This window comes from Cryptomeria japonica, chromosome 2 (genome assembly GCF_030272615.1).
Source record: "Cryptomeria japonica chromosome 2, Sugi_1.0, whole genome shotgun sequence".
NCBI lineage: Eukaryota > Viridiplantae > Streptophyta > Pinopsida > Cupressales > Cupressaceae > Cryptomeria > Cryptomeria japonica.
In genome coordinates this window covers 472,961,606-472,984,007 of record NC_081406.1, presented here as the reverse complement: position 1 = coordinate 472,984,007, position 22,402 = coordinate 472,961,606, and the positions used below count along the sequence as shown (strand labels likewise).

General features: G+C 36.9%; 1 protein-coding gene across 1 annotated transcript in view; it reads right to left on the bottom strand.

Annotated features, from left to right (window-relative positions):
- The window catches only part of LOC131050901 (lycopene epsilon cyclase, chloroplastic), a 270,496-nt gene that overhangs the window by 25,519 nt on the left and 222,575 nt on the right, over window positions 1–22,402 (bottom strand). The window contains exon 11 of the mRNA XM_057985246.2: window positions 7,614–7,746. Within this exon, the coding sequence (XP_057841229.1) occupies window positions 7,614–7,746 (133 nt within the window). The remainder of the gene's footprint in view (window positions 1–7,613; window positions 7,747–22,402) is intronic.

The following is a 22,402-nucleotide window of genomic DNA, read 5'->3' as shown; positions in this document are numbered from 1 at the left end:
TGGAAAACATGTCTAGAGCCTTAAAATCTCAAATTTCAAGCAAAAATTTGTGGGGTCATCCCAAATTGTGCAAGTTCAAAAATTAGGACAACATAACCTACACCAAATATGTTAGTAGTCTTGATTATTTATTTTTGATAGGTGTAGATAGCTGCACCACTTAGAGCAACATATCAAAATAAAAGGTTAGCACAAAATTTGAGAAAAATGATAGAAAAAATGAAGGCAAACCTACTCAAAGTGTAGGTGCTGAATTATGAATGTGAGAAAATTCAAATAGAACAAAATTTGAGAAAAATGATAGAAAAAAATGAAGGCAAGCCTACTCAAAGTGTAGGTGCTGAATTATGAATGTGAGAAAAAACAAATAGAAGTGCTAAAACATAAAACTAGAAAGAAAAAAGCAACAGATTATATTGAATTTATTGAAATGCTAAATTGTGTAAGTGTTGACGCAACCATCAAGAATCTAAATAGAACAATAGCTAGTTAGTTATTCTTATGAAAAACAAGGACCTCCAAGATAGAATGCTAAAAGTGGCGAAAAAGACAAGGAAGCATGTATGCCTAGACAAATAGAAAAAGAAAAAAAGAAAAAAACACAAAATAATAAAAGAGAGAAAAATTTCCCAAGTGCGAAAGGACTAAATGATAGGGCGGAAGTGCTGAGCCACATGTTGATTCACAAAGTGTAAACATTGATTTACATAGCATAGGCATTGAAATGGGTTGGACAAAAATGCCTACAAGAATATGAATTATTCTACGAAAAGAGGATTAAAAAGGGATGAAAATACCTAAATAACTTAAAGAACTTGCACAATAAGCAAAGATGCTAATATGGAAACCTAAGCACCAAAACATAAAGTGAAAGTGCTAAACTGTAAACTTGAATAAGAAAATTTCAAATAAAACTGAAATTTGAAAGCTATGCTCTCGTTGAAGCATGTACTTGAGTACATGCAATTTAGACTTTCTAACTTTATTGTATCATTGAAGTATGCACGTAACAAAGGCACTTACCATTTTGATTCTAACTTAGCATTTCCATTTCAAAAGTGTGTTCTTATCTAGGGAAATCACTTTCAAACAAAAGCCCCCTTTCCTATCTTGGGCATGCACCTCATAACATGAAAGCAAATTTGAGATTATAAAATAGAAAACCCCATCATAGAGGTGTGCAACTATGGATGGTAAAAGATCCCTTTGAAAAACAAGTTAATTTTTGTAGTATCACATGCATGCCAATACATAGCTTTTTAAAGACCTTCTAACTTTGAATCTCATTTATCAAGTGTGTGCCTAATAAATCAATTTTGATTTGGCTTTTACTTCATACAAGCACACCCTTATGAATGCATCTTTTCTTTGTTGATTTTGTGTGATCAGACTAAGAGGAATATTATTTAATTTAATTTATAGCAGAGTATACAGTTGGTATTGTATTACTATCTTAATTCCACAATGTAGGTATTTGAACAGCAAGCAGTATGATCACTCTTCCACGAAATGATATCACAAAGAACAATGTTGTTCTAATGTTTAATCTCCCATGAAATAATATCAGAGATAACAGTGTCGTTCTAATGTTTAATATCACATGGAATAATATCAGCGATGATAGTGCCAATCCAACTGATATATTTTAATGTTACCTTGCTGTAGGTATCCGATCTGACTTCTAATGTTGCCTTGCTGTCTGAATACGATCTGACTCTTATTCTTATTCACCACCACTGAGAATGAAGGCGGCAATCATAATATATTTGAACTAAGAGCCACGTTTATAGCATGAACCAATGCGTCTTCCAAAGAGCGGGCATAACTAAAGATCTAAGGAGACGACTCTTGAAGAACCAATAACTAAAGACTTGAATAATTAATCGTGGTTTATACATGACAGCTAATTGGTAATTAGTAATAAGTAAATTACTGATAATATATGCAAAGCACATACGATAGAGTATAGACGGGTACCAATAATCTAAATGTTCAAGGCTGATAGGCCAATTGAACATTTAGATTAGCTCTGTCGGTTACAATAAGGATACCGACCAGAGCTATTATCATTAACACTCCCTCTTAGCTAGGGAGGTATCCTTCTTAATCTCTGAGTCACATAGTGATATCCATCATGACTACTTTCAGAGGGAGGATCCATCATAATGACACTCATGGATGAAGAAGGAATAGATATCACCTCATCGTGATATCATCTATTATGGCTTATCCATGGATATCACCTCACGTGATATCCACCATAGATATCTCCTCATGTAATATCCACCATTATGGCTTATCCATACACCTCACATGACATCCACCATTAAGTGTTATGGCATGTCCACGGATATCACGTCACATGATATCCACCATAAATCTCTTAATGTAATACCCACCACTATGGCTTGTCCACAGATATCACGTCTCATGATATCCACCATTATGGCATATTCAAGGATATTACTTCATGGCATGTCCACAGATATTACGTCACATAATATCCACCATGAATATCTCTTTATGTAACATCCACCATCATGGCTTATCCACAAATATCACGTCTCATGATATCCACCATTATGGTATATCCATAGATATTACTTCTAGAGATATCAACCATCATGACATATCCATAGATATCACGTCTCATGATATCCATCATAATGGTGTGATCAATCAATATTGTAAGATCGTCACCTTGCAATAATGATTAGATATACAAGTGTTTATCATTGAGAGATAGTCACCTCACAATGATATCCACCATGGCTCATCCAGAGGGTGAACACACAAGTACAAGAAGGTCATCACGGATTCTCTCACGCGATGTTGTCATGGAGTCACACACATGACATTAATCAAGAACCATATCAGATTAATAAGTTGCATTAATAATAGTTTACACTTTAAACATCTTGTAATAAGAAAGAATACATTAGTATAATAAACAATACAACCAAATCAATGATGTTGAGACTCAATCTCAGCTAGGACTACATTTTCCACCATACCAAGCTTATCTCGAAAGTACACAAAATTTATTGTGGAGAGGGGCTTGGTGAGAATGTTTTTCGTCAATTCATTAGTACTAATGTTTCTTAACTGAATAACATACCTTTCCACTTGACCTCCACATGCTTTGACCTTTCATGAAATACGAGGTTGGAGTCTGCATCATTCTTGGTGTATTCCAAGCTCATCAAGTATTCATCTATCTAGAAATATCATGACTTAGGAGTCAGCATAAAGGGCCTTTCAGTCTACATGGGAATCCATCCCATGAATCATAATCTTTTGATTGATCACTAGAGAAATCATCTCGACAAAGTCCACTCCCTCTGAACCACGATTCTCTAGCTGCTCCCTTTGTCACGGAAGTATACACTACTCACAAGGTTCCAATCATGGAAGATACCTCACCCAAGGTTGCTTCTGATGAATTTTCAGTCTCCCTCTGAATGTTGATTCCTCCTCTTTGAGTAAACGATTCCAACCACAAACTTAGTCTCATGGTGGCAAGCATCAAGTTGCAATCTCTCATGCTTCTTGGTCCATCCTGAAAGCATCACAAAAAGATTACTAATAGTTCAAGACTATCTTGAAGAGAAATATCAATTCTAGAATCATTCATGATTTACTATCCCAATGTTATAGCATGAATTAATAACTACATGAAAATTCATAGACATGATTCAAATATGAAGAACTTATCTCTTAATTGATTAGTCTTCCTCACAATCCACCAACGTTCTTTCCTAATCTTTGCACAACATTTGCTTTACCATCCATTCACCTTCTATTTTTGAATCGCATCCTTTTGGTTTTAACTTTTGTTCCAAACAGAACTCGCCATATTATGGTGAAGTGGCTTCATAAGAAAATCGAATGTTTATTAACAAATCTTCTTCGAACTTTCTTCTACGTAGGATTCACTGTCTATTGTCTCAGTATAGATCACACTAAATGTGAAACACTTCACATATCATTTCGGATCACCACACCCGCTCATGAAGACATGAAGGTCATCGTCACAAAACAGAATGTTGTTGTCACAGAGCAGATCTCTATCTTATTCGATCACGAAGATCACAACATATTTAGGTTGTCATTCTGTTCATTTCAATCATCATCGGCTGTTGCTAAATCATGATATATTAATTTACCAATCGATATCAATGTCTGTTCATAAAACCACCACCACAGTCCTTGTATTCACTGTCAAACATGAATCTCGATCACTAAACCCAAGCTTGAGGGTTTGCCATTATCACTTTGCCAATGTCAAAATCAATGTTGTCCAAGGCAGATTTGCAATGTGAATCGTACTGAGGTAATCGCTAATAAGAAATCAAAGATCGATATCCTCTTAAGTGCAACCGAAGTGATGGATTCGCCTCGCTTTGAAAGTCGTTGCCACAAAGCTGTATGCAAGCAATATTGGTTTCTTTATATAATCGCTGCTTCCTTTAAGATCATGCAGGTTGCTGTCATGTAAGTCAGATACACACCAACAAACACATCTTCCACTCTCATGTCTTTTATTTTCTGAGCGACAGTGACTACACCAGTCTTTGTTACTCAGATTGTAATGTCCCCTACCTGATCTATTTAAATATACTAAAATTGATAGATTTTCTTCAATAAGTTATTAACAAGTGCTTGTCTATTTTCCTCATTAGTTGATTAATTTCATTATTCATAGTTCTTAATATAGATATCGAACCCTGCTACTACTTCAGTTTTAAGGGAGAAGGGTTTACATATGTTACCAAAGCGCTTAGAGACCAACTACAATAGGTTCCCTCAAAGTTTACAGATCCAAGCCCTTACCTATCTTGGGTCTATACCCTCAAGGCTTATTGGTCACTGATCCCCACCCTATCTTGGGACTTAACCTATTGCTTGGATTTAGACTGCCCCTCTTTGGAACATCTCAATCCCATCTTCTTAAATACGGAAAGTAATAACATGATTTAGACTATAAGTATATATATTTCTTATGTATTATGAATACGTATATGAAATTAAGTATGACTATCATACATATTGCAGTCCATATTAGTATTACTATTAATTCTGCATAAGAACATTATTGGGCTTCATATATCAAGGATACTTCTTAAACACATCCCCATGCATACCACCAAGAACAAGGATGTTACTGCCTATAACTTAATAACAGTTCTGATCTGATCTGATCCATGGTGCTCTTACTAGATGCTTTTGATTCCTTTCCTTTATATCTCTCAATGTGAGGGAGAGGTCACACCTCTTCATCATGTATGCCCTTTGGCAAGAGACACGCCCTTTCACCATTCCCTTTGATAGAGTGCAACTCTTCATTATTTCTGCCCTTTGAAAGGGACACAACCTCTCATAATCAGATCTGCACTTTTTATTTAAATTAGATCTGCACTTCTCATTTCCAAGTTATCCCCCCTCATATGAGGTTCTCTTCTCCCTTTTATATCTCATTGTTGAGGGAGTCACAACTTTTCCTTTCATGTCTTTTGACTTTTCATTAACTTAATTAATTTTTAATTAATCATATTTAATTATATTATTTTATATTTTAATTTAATTTTAAATATTTTAATTTTATTATTATCATTTATTATTAAATTGTATTTCAAAGTGAGGACATTACACAGATTGTTGTATAGTAATTTGTCATAGTGCCTTTTAGGATCTTCCTTTAAGCTGTAAGGCTCTCTCCAAAGGAACCTGCTCTGATACCATGTTGATTTTGTGTGATCAGACTGTGAGGAATATTATTTAATTTAATTTATAGCAGAGTATACAGTTGGTATTGTATTACTGTCTTAATTCCACAATGTAGGTATTTGAACAGCAAGCAGTATGATCAATCTTCCGCGAAATGATATCACAAAGAACAATGTTGTTCTAATGTTTAATCTCCCATGGAATAATATCAGAGATAACAGTGTCGTTCTAATGTTTAATATCACATGGAATAATATCAGCGATGATAGTGCCAATCCAATTGATATATTTTAATGTTACCTTGTTGTAGGTATCCAATCTGACTTCTAATGTTGCCTTGTTGTCTGCATACGATCTGACTCTTATTCTTATTCACCACCACTGAGAATAAAGGCAGCAATCATAATATATTCGAACTAAGAGCCACGTCTATAGCATGAACCAATGCATCTTCCAAAGAGCGGGCACAACTAAAGATCTAAGGAGACGACTCTTGAAGAACCGATAACTAAAGACTTGAATAATTAATCGTGGTTTATACATGACAGCTAATTGGTAATTAGTAATAAGTAAATTACTGATAATATATGCAAAGCACATACGATAGAGTATAGACGGGTACCAATAATCTAAATGTTCAAGGCCGATAGGCCAATTGAACATTTAGATTAGCTCTGTCGGTTACAGTAAGGATACCGACCAGAGCTATTATCATTAACATCTTTGACTCACATTGGTGCCCAGAATTTGCTATATGTTGAACATTTTTTATCTTGAAAGTTTCTGTTTTACATGAGTATCACTATCAAATGTATCCCTAACTTTGAAGATGGAAGACAAATTCCATTATTGAGGTGCAGACCACACAATGTAATTTGTGAATCTAATTTTGGGAACCCATTTCCTCCATACAAGTCCACACTTATATATGTTATTTCAAAACTAACCTTGAGTATTCTTTTTCCCTTGTCAAGTGTGCACCTAATATTGCATTTCTAATTCAAACTTTGAATGCTAATTTTCCTTTTGTGATTTTAAAAATTGAAGTCATTCCTCCTTATATAGGTGTGCACTTGTCAATAAGAATCAAGCCTTATGACAAGTCCACCTAACTTTTTTTATCAAATGTGCACTAGACAATACATATCTCTTTTAGACATGCGCACCCTCGTCAATTGTATCCATACCTTTGAACATGGAAAACAAATTCCCTTATTGAGGTCACCATACAATGTAATCTGTGAATCTAATTTTGAAAACTCATTTCCTTCATACAAGTGCCAACGTTATATGTGAGTATCACACCAAGATGGATGTGCTTGGTTCAAGGCAGCATGCATATACTATGATTAAGGTCTCTAATAACAGACAACTCTAGATAGGTAAAAGGTAAAAAGTCTTTCCTACTAGACACAAAACAGCATCAAATTATGTCTGCTATTATTTCTTTCCTTTTTATATGTGTTTTATGCTCTATACTTGTCTATACATGCTCCCGTCCAGTATTAACTGAACAACACTAAACTTCATACATAAGGACCATTTTTTTCATAATCTGCATGATGAAGAGGAAATTTATCAATCAATTTAGATTTAATTTGAATAGGATCTGTTTGGTGAATTATGTAATAAAATATCCACACTAATTACAGATCAACCCACTTTCAAAATAACAAATCATGGGCTGATATTTTCTTTGCACTAAACGTCTTGCATTTACCATTTTAGTTTTATTTCTAATCCTTCATCTGAGGTGTAATCCAATAAACTCTATTAAAATTTTATCAGTGTGATATTCCATTAGATACAATAGCATATAAGTATTTCAATCTTTAATATAATGTAGAAACTTATAAATGTAACGCCAACTTGTGTTGAAACCTTACCACTCAGGAAGTTGGAAAAATGTCTCGAAGAACATTCTTGTCCCATCAATATTTAATTGCAAAATCAATTCAAGTCCAAACAAAAAGAATGCTCGTTGACGCTTTCGTTCCTGAGGCCAAAGAGTTTCCCACGCTGTGGCAACCAACAAAAAAATAGTTTACATGATAAATTAAAAAATATTATTGGACACATAATGAAAAAGAAGAAGCTTGCATTAAAGCATAAAAAATAAAGTAATGGTCTACAAATGAAAAGAAAGCCAAGATGAAATGATTTCTATTTAAAAATAAATTCATAATTAGGAAAGATGAAAGCGAAAGAGGTGTAATTTCATTTTAAATTGTGGATAAAATTTCAGCAGCTGGGTGCATCTTTTATTCATCCTTCCCTTTATCTGACAAGATGCTTATAAAATACTTGAAATGGTGCTTGAATACTTCCTTTAGTCTGAGCAAGGTGGGAATAAAGAATGGCCTTGTTGGTGTGGGACATTGGCCCACTTTTAAGGGGTGAAGGACAAAACGTTACAGGAAAATGAATGGTAAAGGTTGTTATTGGTGATGCTCAATGACAAATTTTGTAATATCCCCTGTCCAATGATGACTGAAAACAAGGAATATTTTGCAAACAATTGTCTTTTCAACCTGCTATTATCAAGTTATGTCTTGCTGGTAAAGAATGACTCATCTTGAACTTTTTCAATTTACATATATGACTTCTATATGAAAACTAATCACCTACAGCCAATTGACATTTCGTCATACAATTGACATGCAAACTAGAGTATGGAAATGAGAGCTACAGCCATAAGCATTTTATCGAACATTTTCCATGCAATTCCTATTATGAAATGTTGACTTTCAGCTAGGGACATTAAGACGAACACTTGGCATACATCTTTTAGACAAATGCAAATGTAGATGCAAATTCAAACCCCTCTCTCCTTTATTTCATTTGGCTATTCAAAATCATTACATAGGCAACAAATGATCACACATAAGGAGTGTTGTTTTGGCCCTTTTAATGACAGTCTGAAGACAGAATGACAGTCTTAATCTTGGCATTCAATACTGAAAATTACAATGAATTTTTATCAGCAAATGAACCTGGGATGAGGCGATGTGAAGAAACAAACAATATCGGATGTAGGGAGCCTCCACTTTACCAAATCGGCCTGCTACAAGAACCGCCCCTGCTGCTGCAACTAAGGTCTGAGATCTTCAGTGTTAGGCAGTTCGAATGTACTCCAAATCTTCTCAATGATGATCGTCCTTTCCTCAAGAGTGAAGTGCTATACTTAGTGGTGAGTTTTGGTGCCAAATCGAAAGGATAAGAGCAAGTTCGTAGGTCCAGAGTATACTGGTTCGTTTCTGATTTTAGTCTGATATGCAGTTGATTCCTCCTCAAAACCTTCTTAAATTGACACAAGAGAGATCGCCTTTGTCCTCTAATGATATCCTTGTCCTTCAACTAAGTATGTGATGCTTCAACAATGAAGGATGAGCAAGTTGATCACACAACCTGCCTGTCTCGATTTTGTTTCAGACTGAGATATATCACTGTTTGGTCCACTAATCACCCTCTAGTATGCTCTAGAAGAATCACCCTCCACTACTGAGATTATTGCTGGCCTCCAAAGTGAAGTTCGATACTTCAATGTGGATAGATGAAGGAAATCGTGGTATGAGGGTTGGCAGCTCGATTTTCCTTCAGACCTGTTAAACGACCAACAAGCACACCTTTCACCCTCAAATGCACTACCAATGGAATCGGCTATCCTTCCTAGCTAAGATTGATAAGAAAAGACACCTAAGCTGCCAATCTAAAGATTCAACAATACATCCACCATGACAAATGAAATAACTCAATTTAGCTCAAGTGAAAGGACTGATTTGCTTTGTAACCTGGGGACGCATCCCCGGCTTGAAAACCCCCGTCCTAGTCACGGGGACGTTTCGGGGACTTGGGGACGGCCAGGGGACATTTCCCCCCATCCCTAAATTGCCAAGAATTTAGAGGGGATGTCCCCGAAACGGGGAGACATCTGCCTTAGCTATGGGGGACGTCGGTACGTCTCGGGGACGGCTGGGACGTCCCCAATCCATCCCGGGTATGGCGAGATGTCCCCCACATCTAAGACTCTTAAAAAAATTAAAAATGTCGTATTTTGATTTTTTTTTTTAATTTTCTAATATGGGCCCCTATTAATTCAAATTGTTATTAAAAAAATTAAAAGGCAACATTAATTAAATTTTAAATTTGTTAAAATTTAATTCATATCAAATGTTTAAATTAATTCATATTATAATTAGAAAATATTAAATCGTTAAATTAATTGTTAAACATTTAAAAATTTAAAATTAATAAATAATAAATTATAAATAGTAAATCAAAATAATAAAATATTAATTCATTAGTACTATTTTGATTTTCATATCATAATTGACAATGAAACTATATAGCAGGAATGTAGCCTTTGGGCATTTTGACATTTTGTATGTTATTTCTTTGAAATCTATTATGATATGCATATTGACAATGTGAATAAAAAGAAATTCTGAATTATGAATGCATAATTGCATATCGAGTATTGACAATGTTGTATGTTCAGAATTTACATTCTAAAATGTTTTCATAGTATCATACACATGCTATATCCATGTTTTCATATGAGTATAATGTATATAATATATGCATGCTTTATCCATGTTTTCATATGAACATTTTGAATTTTCCTATATATTTAAAATTTTCCCTATATTTTATATAGCCGTCCCCTTTGCCGTCCCCCTGCCGTCCCCAAATTTGTCAAAAAAATTTACCGTCCCGAAAACGTGTCTCGCTGTCCCCTGCTGTCCCTGTCCCAGAAGCTCGAGGTAACATAGCTGATTTGTCCTTCCCAACCACCATAAACTCGTTATGCACAATGGGGAAAACTGAGTATCTCCCACTCCCACGAAGAAGAAACTAGGGTTTCGTCCAGCCCTTCTATCAATTTGCTGAAGGTTTTCGTCCTCAAAGATTCAACTAATGCAATGCATTAGATAGTTTATCGAATCCAAATCCATTCTCCAATGATCATACAATGAGACTCAACCTCTATTTATCCTTTTTCCTCCATATGTCTCATAAACTTCTAGAGGATTCTAGAAATAATATTATTTTATTTTAGTGACTTTATAATTAATTATTTTAGTTTAAGTCACTAATTAATTAATTAATTATATATAAAGTCACCCCTTTTATTTTTTAATTTATTTCTATGACTTTATAAGGAATCAATTAATTAATTTCTCCTTATTTCTCCACTTAGCCAAAAGGCTAAAACTTCATAAAAGGCTAGAAAAAAGGGGACATTACAAATTTTAATCAATACAGAACTTAAGCTGTTCATAGAATTCAAGTTAGAGCTTCTTTCAGATTTTTGATATCATTGATAATGCCAATGGGTAACTATCTCAATTGCAATGATGAGGGACCATGTGATGTGATAAGGCCAATATGGACTTCAAATAGCCAACATGGACAGCTTGTCCTCCTACCTTTGTTTGATGACAGAAGATTTGCAGAAAAGTGCTTTTCATTCAGAGATCTTTGAAATAATGATCTACATAAAAAGAACAATTTCCATGATTCAAATCAAGCATAAAATTAAACAGGAGGCAAACTAGCCCTCAAAATATCTGCAAAATGATCCCTATAAACTATCTTCTAAATCACCATGTGCTTCAAGGAACATACCCTTATCAAAGGGATTGTAAATGGTGAGACAAGAAGACCTTTTATAACTATGTGACAAAAGACATAATTAATGAGCCACACCATCACTATTTATTCTCAGTTGAACAAGCAGTAAGGGTGCCTGATCCTAAGACATGTGTAATATCCCAGTTATTTTTATTTTTATTTTTGAAGGCCAACAATAAACATCAACAAGAAGTTAACCCGTTAAGGTTAGAAATCATAAGCTGAAATATGCTAGGAAAGTAACCCTTCCACTTTCTGATCACCAAGTGCCCAATGTGGGAAGGTGAGAGCATACGGTGTTGAGGGGATCATTAGCTTAAGAAACTGAAACACAATGCAATGCTTGGGCGGCAAGCCGGCCCCTTCCACTTATCTAGTGGGAAAACAAGGAAATTGGCGGTGAACCAGCCAAGTAAGATACACAAAAATAAGAATCACTTAACCGCAGTATTTTAGCGGGAGGACTGCAATTACATAACAACCTCAACTCGACCGCTTATGCAGCGGGAGGACCATTACACATAGCTATCACTCAACCACTTATGCAGTGGGAGGACTGAAATTACAATTTTGCTTAATAGTAAGCGGCAAGCCAGCCTCTTCCACTTTTTCAGCAGGATGAGAGTTACAAAGCAGAACTGGTTAGCAGTACTACTACATAACCTTACAAAAATGGAGATAAGAGAAAGAGAGTAGTGCAGATTATTCCCATAAGAACATAAATTTCTGCTACAACCAATCCGCAGGCTGGAATTACAAACCAGCAGCCTATGAAAACTCTAAAAAGCTCATAACTCCCTCAATACACATCCAAATCACTCCAAACCAGTCCCAAACCCACACTAGAGCAATTACAATAACAACCAACCAAAGCCATGTTACCAAAAAACCCTCATTAATTTGGCACGCATCCCAATGCAAACAGAAAACCCACGCCTAGCCTAAGAATTTCGATTTGGTCTAGGAAATTCAAAACTCAATTAAAATTGCTATAAACTCACAAAATGTATCACCATTGTTGGGAAGGAGGATAGAGCTGATACCCATAACCGTCAGTCGCTTCAGCAGAGAGGTGTGATCGAAAATGTACTTCAGCCACAGGCAAAACAACAAGTCTCCAGAATCGCTTCAACACCAAAAATGACTATGGAAAGCTCTGAAAATGTAGTAGAATATAGCACACAGCTAGGTACTATGTTTCAAGTACGAAACCGGGAAGCACTAGGGAGACGGACTCCGAAGCCTCAAGTTCTGTCGCCAAACTGGCAACATAACATTACAAATTTTCAAGATGCCTGAAATGGGAGCCCAAGGCTCTTATTTATAACTGCTCACCATCAAAATTCAAATGCAAATTTCTCCAAACTCCACTTCATTTGCATTTCATTTCACCTCACGTGGACCCCAAGTGTAGCACCATTCCCATAAGTCAAACTTCACGCCAAAAGGCATGGACCCACGTTAATCACTTGGCAAATATTAGAGATGCAATATAAAATAATATTCCTCTAAATAATTTTGACATCCTTTATTACACATGAATTTCGCCAAATACTAAGGAGATATTAGGCATTAATCCCAAATTCAATAAATCAGTAGCAATTAATCAAATTAATTAAATATTAAACCTTAGGATAAGGAAATAATATTTAATTGTGTCACATATGACTCCCGTACTGATTACTGCCAAAACCAGATGAAACTAAGCCAGGAAGACCACTGAACTGCTGCAGGATCAGGACCCTGTCCACTGCCAGAAATAGAATTATGCCACACTGCCACTTACTAAAAATAGTAAGTCAAGAACTAATGCTCCGAAAAGCATGATCATCGCACCTAGTGACAGAGCATGAAGAGCTCAGTAGGACAGTATCGCCAAAATAGCCATTCCCCGACTTACTAAAAATAGTAAGTCCTCGCCTCATCAATGTTGGACCCTCATTCTTTATTCCACCTAGCTGTTGTGACCATTTCACACATCGGCCCATTGCAAATGGGGACCCCTGCTTTCTGCTTTTTAGGGTTTGTCCTTTAGGTCTTTTAGGGTTTTGTCTGTTAGCCTTTAGTTTTCGAGTGTCGCTGAGGGGATCACCAGGGTAGCAGGTTCGGCTTGAGTTAGGTCAAGTTGGTGAATGATGAAGTCTGGAATGTCCTGATCCTGAAATTTGGCTAAGTCTGGAATGTCCTGATCCTGAAATTTGACTAAGTCTGGAAACTGAAAAACCTCCAAAAACTAGATTTTGCAATATAACTCCTAGAGGTCTGAAACCACTCTCAAACATCCTGAAAGTATATATGGAATATAACTTAAAGTATAAGAAAGAAGAAAGATAGAAGGAAATGTCAAATGTTATATTCCATAAAATTATCCTGACGAAGAGTTCAAAAAGTCAAATTTCGCTCCTGACCCTTCCTGAGGGTCCAAAGCGAATTTCGCTTTTGACCCTCTCAGGAGGTCCAAAGCGAATCTCGCCCCTGACCCTTCCAAAGGGTCCAGGGCGAAAATCAATCTAGGACTCATTTCTTGCCTTATTTGACCAAATTTTGATTTGCAAAGCATTTTGTTTGGACTTTGGGATTGATTGGAAACCTTGAAGAAAATGATGAATTTTGGCCAAGATTAGGAAAATCGCTCCTGACCCTTGCTGAGGGTCCAGAGCGAAAATCATCATAAACTTCATTTGCCACCTTGTTTGAGCTTGAAATCTTGTTCTTGGCTTTGACAACGATCTTACCTTGCCCTGTGAAGTGATTTTAAACTTGAAGATTGAGCAGTTTAGCCTAGAAAAGTAATTTCGCTCCTGACCCTTGCTGAGGGTCCAGGGCGAAAATGTTATTTAAGGTATATTTGTCACTGACTTTTCTAATTTGTTTTGTGCAGGGTCTCCTGGAAGGATGATTAGATGTGGCTTGATGCAATTGAAGATTTAAAGGCATCAAAAAATGATGAATTTTGGAGGCTAAGGACAAATTCGCTCCTGACCCTCTCTGAGGGCCCAGGGCGAAATTTTGATTTCCCTCATCTTGCAGTGAAAAAAGACCAAGTGTTGGGCATGAATGGAAAATGAATGACTTTCTCCACTCGCCTGAGAAAGTTTTAACTTGAAATGATGAAGGATCTTGATGAAAATCTCAAAATCGCTCCTGACCCTTGCTGAGGGTCCAAGGTGAAAATTCTTATTAGAGTCACTTTTGGCCTTGTTTGGTCAAATTGAGACGTCGAAGGCATGGTGAAGGATGAAATGAGCGTGATAAAGTATCCAGACTTGATTGAAGATGATGAGATGAAGGAGTTTTGCCCAAGAAAGGTAAATTCGCTCCTGACCCTCTCTGAGGGTCCAGAGCGGAATTCTTTATATACACATTTTTTGGACTTTTCTTGGACATGAATTTTTATTCATAGTATGAAACAAGATGAAATCCTCCTTAGCAAAAGGTTTCAAGGTGAAAAGAGGAGCATTTTGGTCTAATTTGCAAAAATCGCTCCTAACCCTCTCTGAAGGCCTAGAGCGAAATTTTCAAAAGGCACATTTTCTTGCAAAGTCAAAATGGTTTTTATGGTTGGAATGGTGTAAGGAAGTGTGTTTTGCCCATTGAATATAACTTGGACGATCAACGAGGAAGCAATCAAGCTAAGTTTGAAAAATCGCTCCTGACCCTCTCTGAGGGTCCAGGGTGAAAAAACTTGAAAAGGGATTTTCTTGCTTATTTTGGAGGCATTAACACGATCTAGCTAGTTGAGAAGGTGTCTTGATAAGGAAATGAGGATTTGTAGTCAAAAATGAAAAAATCGCTCCTGACCCTTGCTAAGGGTCCAGGGCAAAAAACCTCAAAATCACACCTTTTCTCCAAAATTTGATGGAGCTAAGTTTGCAAGTCAGTGAGAAGGCCTAGTTGGAATGTCTGGAAAAGATTTAGAATGTTGAAAAATGCTAATTCTGAGCAAAATTGGGAAAATCGCTCCTGACCCTTGCTGAGGGTCTAGGGCGAAATTCCTCCAAAAGACATTTTTGCCTTCAAGATTTTCGATGAATTTACTCAATTGTGCAAGGAAATTGATCTTGGAAATAACGATGAGGGTTCAACAATCAAATTTAGGTGGATTATAAGCCTAGAATAGAAAATCGCTCTTGACCCTCTCTGAGGGTCTAGGGCGAAATCATCATGAAGTTTCATTAAGCCTTGTTTTAAAAAGTGATATTCTCCAATTTGCATTAGATCGCCAAAATTGCTAAAGTTGAAGCATTTGGAAAATTAAAATTAAATTCGCATTAAATTAAAAGCATTTTGGCATTTAATAAATTAATTTTAAGCCTTGAGAAAATCGAAATTTTACTTTGGAGGCATTTAAAATTAATTTTTTATTAAATTAAAATTCATTGGTGAGCGCTCAAGGCATTATTTTGCTTTTATTTTACAAGTCGGCCCCCCTTTTTGGAGATTTTATTTATTTTTTAACCTCTTTTTTGCCAAGTCGGCCTAGGGCAAGCAAGGGGTGAAGCGCTCTATATATTGGAGGAGTTTTTCACATTTCAAATCATTCAATCATTCCTTTAAGTGCGAAACTAGAGGGCAAATTGGAGGTGCGAAATATAGTTTGCTTGGAGCAAATTTCTTCTAAGTGTTGAAGGCTAAGGAAGGTGGAATTTATTCTTTTGAAGACTAATGGAGGCGTAATTCATCCAAGGGAAGACTATAATCTAAACCTTGTCTAGCAAAATCCAGTTTTTCTTTCATCATTGTCAAGTTTTTTGAGTACTCAAGAGGAGGTATGGCGAAATTATCCTAATATCCTTGTTCAAGACTTGATTTTTGGGCACTTTTTTTAGAAAAGTCTAAGTGTTGATTAGTTAGTTAGGAAATGATAACTCTAGATTTATCATGAAGTTTCCTAATTAATATCTTAAATCCTTCTTTTTGAGTCTTAATTTCTACCCTTTAATGATCAAGGACTAACTTTAATATTTTGTGTAGGCATCAAATGGAGACCCCGGAGCTGGAAAATCAAGCCAGATCAAGGACGGTCTCCTCCAAGAAGATCAAGCAAGGATAAGGGCGACCTCCTCCAGCCTAGCATCGACAAGGATGGCCTTCCTCGGTCAAGCATCATCAGGAATAACTTCTTCCAATCCAGCATTTCAAGGCGAGGTACATCAATCATCCTGCACATCAAAGACAAAAGAAGTTAGAGCAAGGGTTCGTTGAAGAAGCAGATAGTTTCAGAAGAGTTAATTAAAGCTAGCTTCTCAGCGACATCAAATTGGCATCAACCAAGTGTCGGACGAGGTGGCATCCCAGTCATCACTTCTCCAGTCGGTGTGGTCCACCTCAGCATGTCCAGATTCAATGTACCTAACTCATGGGAGATGGCACAAACTTCGATGTACCTACCCTAGCTATCCATTGGTCGAATTTTCCAGAGAAGACATGTGTCCTAAAAATGTAATTTTATCATTGGTCAAGCATTAAATGCTATGTAATGGTTGTAACAAACCCTAATTAGGGTTTTCATTATTGAATCTTGGCCATTGATCTCAAATTGATCTTAGCCATTGAATTGTATTAAGGGCACTATATAAGCCCCGGCTCTTCATTTGTAAAGGATAATAGAAAATATAGAGAGGAGAATAGAAGATAGATAGAGAGTAGTTAGAAGAGGAATAGTCTAGAATAGCAATTAGAGTAAAATAGGAGGACAAGGCAAGAAATTGTTGCCATTGATTGTAAACAAACTCCATTTTCATTGAAGTAATGGTGAAGTGTGTTGTTTCTTGCAATATGCATGGTTTCTTGTTGAATCTTCAATTCTAGATGGTAGATGATTAGATCGAATGAAGGAAATTGTTGAATGCACCTGTGTGGAATCCATCTAATCCAAACCACTAGCCTCTTGCTGATGGTAAGTGCGCCTTGCGTGGTCAACTGGAACAAATGAGCTTAATCATAAGTCGTTACACGTCTATTGTTTCATGCATTTTCTTGAATGGTGATCATTGTCAGATGGTGTACGATTTAAACATATTAGAAGCGTCCCTTAGAAGATCGCACTGAGTTGGTGTTGAATTGTTCAGCCTGATGGTGAGACCCAGCCCAGTAGGACTCCACCTAGTCATTCATCCATCTTCTCGCATTCTAGGTAGTAGAGTAGACTTCCTGAACCTTGTACCTTTTGCCATTTGTTTGTCTTCCAGTTAGTTAGTAGGACTTGTGATTCCAGCAAATCAGACATTCAGGTCATTGAAGTGTAAGTCCCCTTGTGATTCTAGCAAATCACATCATACCACAGAGAGCTTATCCATACGTAGAGATCCTACAACGAAGAACCTTGAAGTCACCCTGATTGATCCTTTTCGCGATATCTTCAGCATTCAGAGACTTTACTCAAGAGAGGATAAGGTACCATTTGGGTATTTTATTCTGTGTTTGGTTGTGTACAAAATACACGTCAACACTAGCCTACGGGTCTCAGGAATAGGCTAATGGACCACTGGAAGGTCATCGATGAGAAGGGGACATTACAACGTGATGGGCAAAGGTTCTAGTAGAGAAGATCTACTTGGTCATGTCTTCCACAGGTGAACTTTTGTCAATCCCTTTTGGGCATGAAACTAGGATGAATTTAAGTATTTCGCCCCTCTTGGCAATTACTTCTCTTCAGTGACTCTTAAATGATCAATGATAGTTGAAATAAACTTTGTAAGACAATTTGGTTGTCTCCAATTTGTTTGTTGTGGAAGATAATATGTAAGGCTACTTTTCTTTAGGGTAGTTCTTCACTCAACTTATGTGAGTTAAGGATTTTTAAGACGAATTTGATCATGCTTCTGAAAGTTGATATTGCTTGATTTTGTAAGGATGTATAGTCTCTGATGATGTAGGTTCATATGTATCTTTTCTATCTTTATAGGAGACTTTAAATGTAATTGTATTGTTAAGTTGATATAATTGTCATGTTCCTTTGATGTACTATAATAATCTCATCTCAAAAATAATAAATACATGCATAATGTTTTGGAAAGTACTTTATGATCAAGTGACAATGCTGCTATTGCTTCACTGTTGAACAAGAGTTGAATGGTCCTAAACTGTGATGGTAAAGGCACTGCCCAGCAATTTGGAAATCAAGGGCTTCTTTAGTATGAAAAGTCCAAGAGTAACAAGTTCTTCACCAAGATTTGGAAATTAAATCAAGACACTACAAAAGGTTGCAAAAGCAGAAATCATGCATCCAATGTGGAAGAGTTGCTGATTGGTAATGTATTCTAGGTGTGCATTCTGCCATGACATTTTGGACATGGTCTGATGCCTGAATTTAACTATTTATGTGTTGTCTCCCTTTAGGTAAAGCCTCTCTTTAGGTTCTCTTCTAAGTTCACAGATATTTTAAAAAAAATTTGCTAGACAACACAGCCTTTGATTTCCTCTAGAGGGCGAGGGTTTTCAAGCAGATCTTGGCTATGCTTGTGAAAGATAAGCTTGTTTCTTTATGTAATGATTGATGTTCACTTTTCAAATTCTATAAAATGAGACTTTCCATGCAATCCTCTTATCAAGCTAATATAGGTTTCATATTTCTCTAATGTTTTATAAAGTGCATTCATTGAAAACACTCACATATGCAAAACAGATTAGTTTCTTATCACAGTTCAATATCCACATGAAGTACAAGATTAGGGTTTTTTCAAATATTCCAATTCTCAAATTTCCTTATGCATGATTTTACTCTTTTAGTTTAGTCATGTAGTATTGCAAATAAGAAAACGGAAGACAGGAGAATATCTATCCTTGAGACAAAACAATCAAGAAAAATGTACAAATACTTCCATTCATTGACCCAATCAAGAAGGCATTTCCCACTGTTTACCGCTACAACTGATAAATTAAATACAGGAAATAATAATGTAATTGACAATGCATACCAAGTACAACAGTAAAATATATCTTTATTCGCACATGCAATTGTTACAAAGAAGAGACTAGAGATGGTTGGCCAAGGATTACAATAGACCCAACAATACCGTACTACCTTCCTTAGCCTTACACAACATATTTACAGAACCTAACAGTTGCCAACAGGTACACAACCATCAACCAACCAGCACATAACTACCCGAGAGTGACAAACCACTTAATGCAATTAATTAATGCATAGACGGATAACAAATAATATCAAACATAACAATAGGCAATTTAAGTCAACTACCTCATCCCCCCCAAAAGAAAAAATTGTCTTCCAAATGAAAAGTAACCATCAAGTAACATCTAGAAAGACTAATGACAAGAGTGAAGGAAACAACTTGTACTGGACAACCCCAACATGTAGTGTACCTGTCAAATCAAAAGGGGATTAGGGGGCAACACCCCCAATGGGGTCAAGGGGAAGCGCCCCTTGTGTGGGTCTGGGGCTACCACCCTGTTGTGACGTATTCACACATCACCCCATTGCAAATGGGGACCCCTGCTTTTTGCTTTCTAGGGTTAGTCTTCCTGACTTAGTCTTTTAGGTTCTTGGCTATTAATCTTTGCATTGGACAGTTTCTAGAGAGCTCATTAGGGTAGGATGGTCTGCTTCAGTTGAAATGGGTCAGTATGTGGTCTAGGTCATGGTCTCTGTTGAAAGTTTCCCCTTGGTTGGGGCTGGGTCTTGCTTCTAAGGTCAAGTCTTGATTGAGTTTAAGGAAGTCTTTGTGTCATGTTAGGAGTCTTGCCTTTTGGGACCTATGCCATTGAGTCAAGTCAAGGATGCCTTGGACATTGAGTTATGCAAATTTTTGATCATGGACAATGAGGAAATTGAGCCTAAAACATCAATTTCACTCCTAACCCTTCCAAAGGGTCCAGAGCGAAATCCTTCAAGGGACCTCTTATCTCACTCAAACAGTTGAATGAATCCTATTTCAAGTAGATTTGAGGGCGAATAGACTTGATCGAGATGGAGGGAGGACCAAAAAGCCAAGTCGAAGGGCAAAGTTGATGGGAAAATTTGGAATTTGAGCTTGAAGAAGAATTTCGATCCTGACCCTTCCAAAGGGTTCAGAGCGAATTTCTCTAAAAACCTCTCCTGCTTCTAACATGGGTTAAAATCCTTGATTCCACGCCTTCACTGAATGAGGAATGACCTATTTATGCCTTGTGAGTGTGTTCAAACAAGATTGGATGATGAAAATGTTAGAAATTTGACGAAGAGAGCAAATTTCGCTCTTGACCCTTCCAAAGGGTCCAGAGCGAATTTCCTTTGATCTCCTTGTTTAGGTCAAAATCTTTGCAATGATTGAGGCAAGGTTGATTCATGCATACCTTTGAAGTGAGTTGCAACCAAGTGAGATGAAGTTCTATCAGGAATTTCAGCCAAAAAGCAAAATTTTGCTACTAACCCTTCCAAAGGGTCTAGAGCGAAATTCCTCTTTAGGTCCCGTCCTTCCAAGGGTACCTGGGCGAAATTGTTAAGATGTACTTGTGATCCAAGATTTTGAACTAGGTGCCTCCTTAAGGTGATTTGTTAGCATGTCCTAAGGTGAGAGAAATGTGAATGAGGGTGAAGTTTGAATGTTTGAGTGATATCTAAGGCTAATTCCTCAAATTCACTCCTAACCCTTCCAAAGGGTCTAGAGCGAATTTCCTTATATCTCCATTCTTGGTCCTAATTTGCATCACAAACCTTGCTCCCATGACGTCTTTGAAGAAGATAAATACATTTGGAACTTGAAGAAATGGAGAATTTGGGCAAAAACACCAAATTCGCTCTTGACCCTTCCAAAGGGACAGGAGCGAATTTTCTTAAAAACACCTATTTGCTCCTTGTTTGGGTCGAAGTCTTTGTTCCTATGGTGTGATTAAAGAAAGATTAATGACTTAAAGTGATTTGGGACCAGGAAGAATACCCTTGGATCTTGAAAGAGTTAGGAATTTGAGCATAAGTATCAATTTCCCTCCTGAACCTTCCAAAGGGTCTAGAGCGAAATTTATCTAAGCTCCTGACCCTCTTAAGGGGTCCAGAGCGAAATTTATCTAAGCTCCTGACCCTCTCAAGGGGTCCAGAGCGAAATTCCCCAAATGACCTAGTTCCTCACTAGAAGCATTGAATGGTGGTCATGCATGGCAAAGAAAGGATTCAAAAGTCAAGTTCAAGATAAAGCCAAGTCAAAAAGAATGTGAATTGGGCCTAAAATGAAAAATTCGCTGCTGACCCTCTCAAAGGGTCCATAGCGAAATTCATCTAAGCTCCTGACCCTTCCAAAGGGTCTAGAGCGAAATTTCCTAAAACTCTATTTTGCTCCTCGTTTGAAGACCAAGATCTTTGTTCCTATGGCATGGTTGAGAGAGGGTTGGTGTATACTTGCCTCGAGAAGTGATTTGGAGCAAAGGAAATGATAGAATTGAGACTATATCACAAATTTTGCTCCTGATCCTTCCAAAGGGTCCAGAGCGAATTTCACTTAAGCTCCTGACCCTTCCAAAGGGTCTAGAGCGAATTTTCTTCAAACCTCCTTTTGCTCCCAATTTTGTATCAAGCCTAGTGTTGATTGAGGTGGATTGAACTTAGAGGCATCCTTAGGCATGCATTTGAGTGAGTTGTGGTCACAAAATGTGAAGAATTTGTCCAAAAATGCCAATTTTGCTCCTGACCCTTCCAAAGGGTCCAGAGCGAAATTCCTAGGAGGTCTAATGTTTTGTCTAGGCCCTTCAGCAAAACCTATTCCTAAGCAATTTTGGAGGCAAATGATTTGATCTTGGTAAGGTAAGGTTGAAAATGAAGTCTATGTGAGGTAAATTGAGCAACTTTGTCAATTTTCACTCAAGACCCTTCCAAAGCGTCCAGAGCGAATTTCTTCAAGATACCTTGTACCTTGCTCAAAGCTTTGAACCAACCCATTCCTAGGCATTTTTGAAGGCAAGTGACTTGATCTTGATAAGATAAGGGTGAGAGGTGAAGTTATATGAAGGAAGATTAAGTAAAATGTAAATTTCGCTCCTGACCCTTCCAAAGGGTCCAAAGCGAATTTTTCTTGAGGCCAGTACCTTGCCCAAGGTCCAAAGTGAA